Raw genomic sequence first — 9795 nt, forward strand, 5'->3', positions numbered from 1 at the left:
TTCTGAATAAAGCAAAAGAATTTTCACATTGCCAGAGAGAACACAAACTCTAGGTGAATCGGTGCAAATGCAGAGCTGAGCCAGCCCCAGATTCATGACAATGCCAGGAAGGAAGGGAGGAAAAGAGGGAAATAAGGAGGAAAGGATGGTGAGAGGTAGCCTAAGTCACCTGAAAGGGTTAAGATATGGCTTCCTGGAAACTGGTAGTTGTTGTTAGGGAAGTGGGAGTGTGGTGGTGGTAGGGAGACTGGGTTATCACTGGGGGCCAATGCCAATAAGAACTAAAGGCCAAGGGGGAGATTTCACTCCAGGAACAGATATACCACCTCTGCCTTTTCCAACTCTTCATGCCTCCTAGTGAAAGTTGCCTCAGAAGATTTCTCATCAGACTTTGAAATGACCCATTCCAGCCCCTGTCCTATTGTCCAAATGGGAATGGTCAGGCCTGGGGAGGGGAGTAAAATAAGGAACCAGGCCTTGAAGTTGTCTCTCCTCACCAGCAACACGGCCAACTGGAAAAATAACTAGGGGTAGTCTGGAGAGCTGGGACAATTATGGGAACTTGACTTTGTCAGTCTGCTCATCTGAGTTCCAGCCCTTCCTTTCTGCCTAGAATTTGGTGTGTTCTTACATCCTTCTCAAATGTCATTCCTTTTGAAAGGCCTAGAGTATCTACATGCTTTCATGGGTCAGCCAGAGAACCCATGCCCCAGATGCCACAGGAGAGGTCTCCCTGGCCAGGCCCCATTTGAAAGATGTACTTTCCCAGGGGCCTATAGCAGATGGAACTGCTGAAATTGACTCCTAATCCTCAAGAGCCCTAAAGGGATGGGAGACAGAGAAAAGCATGGGAGTCCAGGACAGTTCATTCCTCAGGAGATCAGATTGAAAGAAATGTAGAAAAGAGCTATGTCTGTCTTCCCTGAATTTGCCTGTCTGTGTTTACAGCTAAGTCCTTCAGTTATTTTGCTCCTTGTGGATAAACAGTTGCATACCCTCCAAAGCAAAGATTAAAAATCTGGAAGCTGAGTGGAACAGGACTATGGAGATAGATATCCAATTTTCTTACCTCCCTTCCTAAAGTTTCTCAGGCACTAGGAGCTAGGGAGAGTGGGGGAGGTAAGGAGGCAAGTCAGCTCAAGAACTTATCCTCTGCCTCCATTTTCTCATAATAGGAGATCATGATGTATAGGGACTGTCAAGGCAGCTCCTAGGAAGAGCTCTAAGCATCTAAAGATTATCTGGGGTCTCCTTCTCCACTCTGTCATCTTGTGTCTCTTTCACTATTTGTCCATATCCCCACCCACAGCTGTGCAGAAGAACTACAAGAAGGTACTGTTAGATGCCTAGATCTGAATTTGGGTGGTTATTTATCCTGGTCCAGGATCTTGTCCACATCATGTGGAGACTGACCACTGTAGGAAGCATTTTCCAGGTCCTCTCATCAATAATCAGGCTGGGTTCAATGAGGAACTGGGTGAGATATTAGAAAAATGAAGAAACCCTGGTATTTAGCCTCTGCTTTTGTGCCTCTGGTGGTATCTCTGGAGTGTCTCTTCTGTGGCTCCCAATGCATACACTTCCAATTCTTCTATGTGATCCCGGCTTCTGGCTCAGAACATACCACTTTTTCCCACTGCCCCTCCATTCCTCACCTTCCCTTGCTCAGCCCTATGCAGCAAGTGGGCTCATCCCTGTGAGCTGTTTCCTAGGCTCTCATATTCATTGACTTCTATTTTCCCCCAATGAGAGTGACATTGGAGATAGACTGATGGGCAGCAATGAAGAAAAGGGGAAGGTATTTTTTTTGCCTTCTTCTGGTTTGACCAGCATCTTTCTTCTGTGGTTCTAGCACCCAGGGACAAGTCTATGATTCTGCTTTCCATGAGGGGACCCCTGTCCCGGGACTCTGACCATACCTCCTCCATCATCCCTTCAGTGTAGGGATAGTGTTGGCATCCTGCTGTAACTAATTTCTGGGTTACCTTCCTGTCCTGCTTGGATTCTGAACCTATCCTCTATGTAACATATTTCTTACCTGCATTAAATCCTTTGCTATAGATATTTAGTAGTTTGTTTTCCCAGTTATATCTTTCTTTAATTTTTTATTTCTTTTCAGTGTCCCAGAATTCATTGTTTATGCACTACAATTATATCTTGACTATAAACTGGACTAGTGGGTATGCAGTCTATGATTCAAGGTGAATGAATGAAGGATCCTTAGTTACTGGACTCAGAGGAATAGGGGGTTGGGTGACAGCCCCAGAAAGTGTGCCTTGTAGCAGTCAGAGAAGTGAATAGAGGTACAAGGCTGAGCAAGCAGATGCTACACTTGCATCCACTTGAATTCTTTAGTACCTTGCTTCTTAGGACAACACAGCTCTAAATTTTCTTGAGAATCTTGAAGGAGGTGTGAGTCATTGGGTTACTTTTTTTTTTCCCTTTCCATAGCCAGGACTACTATGCATTTCAAATGCCAGATAATACCATCCTTCCCCTTGGCCAAGTAGACTGCTTTCCCCAGTGAACCTCCCTCCCCACCCCATACACATAGCAGTCATAACAGCCACCAGGATTTATTTTGATGAGGATTTTATTGTGGAGGATAATACAGGAGAGCAGCTCTAGGTGAATAGGTGTAGCTGTAGTGTCCTCCAGCTACCTGGATCCCCAGGTGGTTTTTGTAGGCATTGTGGGTTTATGGTAAGGCTGCAAGATTACAGTTGGTGTTTGAGGTAACTAATCAACACAGGGGGAATATCCAACTGGTCAAGGGCTTGTGGTTGGCTGGCCTGGAGCAGAGCTCTGCGGATAACTAAACGGGCTTGTGATAGTAGTGACCGAGGAGTGGCTACGACAAGAAGAAACAAGTCATAAGAAGAAATTCTCAGTGTTATTCTCCCATCTAAGCCTGCATCCACCCTGCCCTGGCTCCTGCAGCTCTAATTGCTTTCTCCCTTCTATGAACCGTACCTCCCCCTCACACCATCCTCAATGCATGGTGCCAATAGGAACACATACGTGTTCAAGGCCACAAAACAGTCATTGGCAGAGCCAGAACCAGAAATTCTGTTAATGCTACTCCCACCTTATCTTAGTGATCCCTTCCTTAATAAAGAATCATCTTCTCCAATGGAGAAGGAGGAAGATGGTAGTTTCTCCAACTCAATCATAGAAGGATTGGCTTCGGGGGTGATTTGTGGCCCTTGGACCTCAAAGCCAGAAGGTCCATATACCTGAGATGCTTGAAACTCACCTCGGGCCTGCAACAGCAATGCACTGCCTTTATAATCTTGCAAGTTCAGGTCCAGCGAGAGAGATGGAAGGTACATATTAGCGCCAAAATCGATTAACAGCTGGATGTATTCTGGTTCACAGTTATGGTGGAGACAGATTTCCAGGAGGGTGCGGGGCCGTGGGACACGAGCCAATAGGCTCTGGTCAGTACAGTTGTAATTGGGGTCTGCCCCATGAAGCAAAAGCAGACGAAAACAGTCAAGATGCCCATAGACTGCAGCCAAATAGAGGGGACCAGAACATGAAGCTATGTTTGATGCCCAGACTGGTAGTTTAGCCTTGACATTGACCTCTGCACCATGGCCCAGGAGTTCCTGAAGGATGGCAGCAGCACCATCACGGGCAGCTGTGAGTACAGGAGAACAGTTGTTGTAGATGCTACCACCAGGACAGGCACCAGCTTCCAAAAGCACACGTACACAGTCCAGGTGGCCATGACTCACAGCAGTGAAAAGTGGTGTCTGTGCCTTGACATCCAAACTGTCAACATCAGCACCATGTGCCAGAAGGACCTGCAAACACCTGAGGTGGCCATAAGAAGCAGCCAAGCGCAAGGGTGTCCCAGGAACACCCCAACCACTTCTACTGTTGATGAAACGTTTGTAACGCTCCTGGCACAAAAGCTGGTCCAAGGTATAGGAGTCATTGTCATACACTGCTTGACTGAGAGCCTGCTTCTCCCCCAAGTCGGTGTCCTCCTCCTCCTTGTCGGGCTGCAGGAGGGAGAAAATCTTGGTGATGTCCATGAGGTTCATCCTGATTGATTGGAGCAGAACTATTCTCATTATGAGCAGGAGAATATGCCAGGTCTGTGGGTGACAAATATTGGGGGAAGACTGAGGGCCCACATCAAAAAGCCTGGATGTCAGCCCTTTCCCCCAACCATTCATCATCAGGCTCTTCACTCATGGGCCCCTTTCTTCCAATTCCTACTTCATCTTATTTTAGGGCTCAGAGATAGCTTCCAAAACAGATCAGGCCATTTCACAGCTTGGTGCCTTCGTATATGTTGTTCTGCTTGACCTTCATCTCCTACTTCTGGGAAGCTTTCCCTAATCTCCTCTTCTTGCTCAGGGATTCCAAAGGATCACAACTAGACTTTAGCTATGAACTTTCACACTATATTTGCACTTATCTGTGCTTCAGTGCATAAATTCCAAGATAAGGAATGTTGTATCCATCTTGTATTCCTCCACTCCCAGAAGGACTCATGATCGGGGATTTGATAGAGGCATCTTCCTTATTTCAGAATGTGTGGACTAATGAAGTGGCTCTGGTCTGGCTGTTGCTAAGCCAGAAGAATGTTGTTTTGTGTTGTCAGGTTGTCATCCCTAAGCATTCTGACATTAGTCTCATGGGGTGGGCCCTCAATTCCATCTGTCAGCCTTTTAGATGAAGTTCAACCTCCTCACAGTCCTTTATATGTGACCTCCCCTCAGACTCAGGCCTCATGCTTAGGCAACAGAGTTACACAGGAAATGGATGCTGAATGACATTTACTGATTAAGTAAAGATGACATTACAAAGAACACTTCAAGTAAAATGAAATCAAAGAGATGGCAGGAAATAGTCATTTCCAGGGCAAGTCCTCTTTGGTGGACCTGGGGGTTTATCAATACAAAAGTTGCTTCAATTCCTAGCGCTTCCTTGGATCCCATGGAGTCCCCATCCCTTTGAGTCAAACCTTTTCCCATCATCTCTGCCCAATACAGCTTAGAGTCTTTGCCTCAACCCTCAATTCTTCTCTCACCATTATTCCTAGGCTTTATAAAATTATCCATGGCCCAATAACTGACTTAACCCTTTGACCTTACCTGGCCTATTCCTAGTGCTCCAAAGACAAAGTAACCACCTCAGTTTGTAATGTCATCAGGGTAAGCTGGTAGGTTTTTCAGAGCTCAAGTCTCCCTACTCTCCCATACCCTGCAGCCATGGTCTCAGGGCCACATATCTTTTTTTATTCACCATCTACCTCCACCCCCCTTTGTTAGCCTGGTACTTTAGGTACATACCTCATAGAAAAAAACTGTGAGGTGGGTGGGTGGGGACTCCCTCAACTTTAGGCCCCTTCTCACCCACTAGCATCAACTCCATATATGGTCTTATTATTTGAGGTATGCAATAATAAGTAGAGGACTTTAAAAATCATACAGACCTAAGTTTGCAACTCAACAACCCCAGTTCCTAGCTCAGAAGACTTGGGCAAATCTCCTCCCTTCTTCAGGACTCAGTTTCCTCATCTACAAGACAGAAATGATTGTCCCTGCTTCATGGTGCTGTTCAGAGGAAAAGAGCTACATTAAAGGTAAGTTTCCTCTATCTACCCCATCAGCCTCCTCAATGGCTCCTTCCCCTCAACCATCTTAGGAAACAAAACACTTCTACAGTCCTTTCTCTTACTCTAGTTACCTTTCTCTTCATCTCTCTCTTTTTCACTGAACATATCCAAAAAGTTGTCTACCATCTACTTTCTTATCTCCTATTCATTTCTTCACCCTCTGCAGTCTGACTCCATCTTTCCTCCATCACACTGAGACAGTTCTTTAAAAATTCGTCCTTGTGGTTAAATCTGCTGGCTTCTTCTCAGATCTTTCTTTCTGTGACCTTCCTGGTACATCTGTCCTCACTAACCACTTTCTTCTACATACTCCTCCTTTGGTTTCCTGACCAGCACACTCTCCTGATTTTTCTCCTCTATGTTCTACCCTGAAATAGTTATGCTCCCCTTTGTTCTCTCCTTGATCCTATTCTTTCCAGTCCAGAGCTCCAGCTGTCATGTTAATTCTGATGATTTCAAGTTTATCACTCCAAGCCCCCCAGCTCTCTTTTCAGCAAAATGTATTCACTGAGTTTCTTCAGATACTTCAAAGTCAGTAGTATCACATCACCATTACCATCACCATTCATCACCAAATTTGATCCGTACCTGTTTCTCACTATTCATCCGGTCAACCAAACCAGAAACCCAAGACTCATCTCAGTCCTTTTATATCTTTGTCCCATGTTCATCCAATTTCTCATCAAGTCTTAAGGATTTTACTTTCTAAGACCTCTATAGACCACGCCCTTTAGACTTATCCCCATTGCCAGTGCTTTACCCAAGTACCTATCATTCTTTGTGTCAACTATTATAGTAGTCTCTTAGCTGTTTTTCCATCTCAATATTTTCTCCATATTATAACCAAAACAATCATTTAAAAATACAAATCTTGTCTGTATCAATCCCCTGTTTTAAATCCCTTAATGGTTCCATTTTCTCTCATAGTATAGCCCAAATGCTTTGACCTGGCTCACAGGTCCTTTATGAGCATATCTTGGCCAATAACATCTCCAAGCTCATTTCCTGCTACTCCTCTACTTATACCCCATGATCCAGCAATAAGGGAAAATAAATGCCAGCTCTCCATATACATCATGCTTCTTTATGTCACATGCAATTTCTTCTGATGGGTTAGTTTCTCCAGAGTTTGTACTCTTATATAACCATAGCAGTCATGAAACTGCTTTGTAACTCCTTTATATGGGTCTGTTTTATACCCACTGCATAATGAGAGGACATATAAAGTTGTGGTAAGACATTGTCTGGAATTCTGCTTCAAACCCAGCTCCACTACTTAGTAGTTGTGTAACCTAGAGAAGATCACTTAATCTCTCTGTGCCTACTTCTTCATTTCTAAAGAGAGGATGATAGTAGTACCTGCTTCAGGGAGTTATTGTTAGGATTAAATGAGTTAACACTTAAATTAATAATTAAGTGAGTTAAGCATTTAAAATAGTACCTGAATGTAGTAGTCAGTAGCTCAGTAATTGTAGTACCAAGTGATTATTATTACCTAGGTCTCCAATTTCTACTATTGTTCCCTTACTTAAAGTTCTATAAATTCAGAGAAATGCTTCAATTCATTTAATTCCCTTAGTTTAGAGATTAAAAACCCAAGGCTCAGAGGAGAGCAGGGACTTCTTTCTAAGGTCGCATGACTGTTATTGTCAATTGTCTCATTAGCAAGAACCCGGAATACATCTATAATCTTGTGCTTTTCAAACTTTTTTCACACGGTGGGACAGGTAGCATCATCCCTATTTTGTGGGTGTAGAAAACTGAAGTCTGAGAAGGAAGGGATTTGCCAGGTGCCTTCCATCAAGGAAATAGCAGAGCCAGGAATAGATACATGTTTCCCTACTGCTCATCCTGTTCTTTCTACTGCAACATTAAAAGCAAACACATGGGCGCCTGGGTGGCTCAGTGGGTTAAGCTGCTGCCTTTGGCTCAGGTCATGATCTCAGGGTCCTGGGATCCAGTCCCGCATCGGGCTCTCTGCTCAGCAGGGGGCCTGCTTCCTCCTCTCTCTCTCTGCCTGCCTCTCTGCCTACTTGTGATCTCTCTCTGTCAAATAAATAAATAAAATCTTAAAAAAAAAATAAAAAATAAAAGCAAACACGTCCTCCTTTCCCTTGATTTAAGTAGAGTTACATTGCAGTTCCCAGAATCCTTAGTTTTAAGGATCATGCTGAATTCCAGGGATTTTGGTCATGGAATATTTCTTTACAGATCATTTCTTCTGACAGCCAGTGGGGATTCCCTTGCTATTTGGTGGAAGAGGAGGCTGGTTCCAGGGACATGAAGAAGGCAGGGAGTATGGAAGGAAATGCTGAAGCTCTCACAAAGGTCATACCAGAAGTCCACAGCAGGGCCCATTTAATGAGCCTCCAAAGAAAGATCAAGTCATGGACCCCAGCTGACTTGGACACTTGAGTGAACTGTGCCTTACCAGATAGGGTAAAAAAATTTAATTAGTCTATTGTCTAACTTCACCTTGCTGTGGTTATTAAGCTAAGAGATATTATGTGACCATTCTATGCAAGGATCCCCTTCCTGATCCCCCAAAGGCAAAGGTTTTAAAACTTTTGCTGTGACATTGACCTTTATGGAAATTTGTTTAAGTTTTTTGTCTCCTTTCAGATTGTTTTTTAATATATAAAATAAAATACATGAGATTAAAGGAAACCAATTATATTGAAATACAGCTATTTTTTAAACTGCATGAGGTAGTAATAAATGTTATTTATTAACACACTAAATGCCAAGATCTATTAATAATTTAAGTCATGATAAGTATAAATGACATTTCCAGATCTCATCTGCAAGTGTAATATGATATGAAATATGATTTCTTCTGATGACCAAGTTATAGGAACTGGTAATACTATAGCCCTTTGCAGTCTGCTCGTCCTCGAAAGGAAATGGTAAATTTCAGTTAGAGATCAGAGGTTAAAAAAAGGTAGTTGTTTACTTCATGTTTTTGTACCCTTTAAATTCTATCTAAGGCCCTCTTCTAGCTTTATGAATACATTTTAAGAACTGAAGGGAAGAGACTGGGTTTAGTGGGCCCTGGAAAAGTTCTTGAAGCATTAGTAAACTATTCTTAAGCTTTACCTTCTTCCCCACAACCTGAGGAGCTCTGCCCTTCTGCCCTTGGGTCCAGCCAGATGCACCCCACAACAGAGACATATAACACACAGGGATGCAAAGACAAATCTGTACCTTCCTTATATTGTATAAACACAATTTCACTCAAGAACTAGAGCCTAGGCACACACACCTTCTTAGGACAGACATAGCAGGAAGCCATTATCATAATCCTCCTTCCCTATATGGGCAGATTTCCCTACCAATCTCCCAAGTGTTCCCAGAAACCAGATCCAGTAAGAAAAACCTATGAAGCATGGTGGTTACAGGTCCATGGGCCTGCAACCCTAAGTGTTCATTCCTGCCTAGAAACATCATTTTGTTTTAGGCTCCAGATACTCACTGGGCTTCAGCCTGAGGCCAGGCTGCCTGGAGTCGCTGCCAGCTGCTGCCCTTCTATGAAGCACTGGGCCCTGGTAGCCCCTCCACAGGGAACCCCTATTTGCCCTGAGGCTTAAGCAGACAGGGTCCTTGGTTTCCACTGTTAACAACACTGCCTAAAAGCTAGGCATCAGGTCCAGAGGTTAATTTTAGGCTATCCTTCACCCCCCCTTCCAAGGGCAGTCTTATCTTACTAATGTCTTTCTGGGAGCCATCCCAGCAAAAGGAGGGGAAGGCATTTGCAGGGAAGTCCTGGAAGCTCTGACTGACAGATAGACAGGTGCTTGGTGAGGCAAGGCCTCAGGCTTCTAGTCTGTCCCTGCTTAGGCATCTCCACCATTGAAACAGGCCAAGCTCCTGCACTGTGGGTGCTCCTAACTATCCACAAAAGGGCTTGAAAAGGCCCAGCCTCCTCTATTACATCTCCCTCTGGATCAGTTACTCTTTTCTTTCCCTCTGTAACTCAGCCTCTCTGAATTTCCTTTTTCCATTCTTGAAAGTCCAGCAACACATTATTCTCCCCTCACACCACCCTACCTCCATTCCCAAGAGTGAGGAGAACAGTGAGAAGCAGAGACTCCCACACTGGAACATGTGTCAGTAAAGTTGAAGAAGTTTTTAAAGCAAAGTTTGAGAAGGCCCTGCTCATT

At 44.0% G+C, this 9795-nt stretch overlaps 1 protein-coding gene across 3 annotated transcripts; it reads right to left on the reverse strand.

Moving 5' to 3' along the window:
• Positions 1-2594: 2594 nt before the first annotated feature.
• ASB12 (ankyrin repeat and SOCS box containing 12) lies at positions 2595-9239 on the reverse strand. 3 transcript variants are annotated; one of them, XM_082717215.1, is made up of 3 exons: positions 9108-9239; positions 3257-4106; positions 2595-2851 (listed from the first exon to the last, which is right to left on the reverse strand). In XM_082717215.1, exons 2-3 carry the CDS (start codon positions 4080-4082, stop codon positions 2718-2720), a joined length of 960 nt encoding a protein of 319 aa, XP_082573341.1. In that variant the 5' UTR covers positions 4083-4106; positions 9108-9239; the 3' UTR covers positions 2595-2717. The 3 variants fall into 3 exon arrangements, with proteins under 3 accessions (XP_082573341.1, XP_082573342.1, XP_082573340.1); XM_082717216.1 differs by lacking the exon at positions 9108-9239 and adding an exon at positions 5112-5228; XM_082717214.1 differs by lacking the exon at positions 9108-9239 and having other exon boundaries at positions 3257-5228.
• Between the last annotated feature and the right edge of the window lie 556 nt (positions 9240-9795).

The sequence above is a fragment of the Mustela nivalis genome (assembly GCF_964662115.1).
Source record: "Mustela nivalis genome assembly, chromosome: X".
NCBI classification, from domain to species: domain Eukaryota; kingdom Metazoa; phylum Chordata; class Mammalia; order Carnivora; family Mustelidae; genus Mustela; species Mustela nivalis.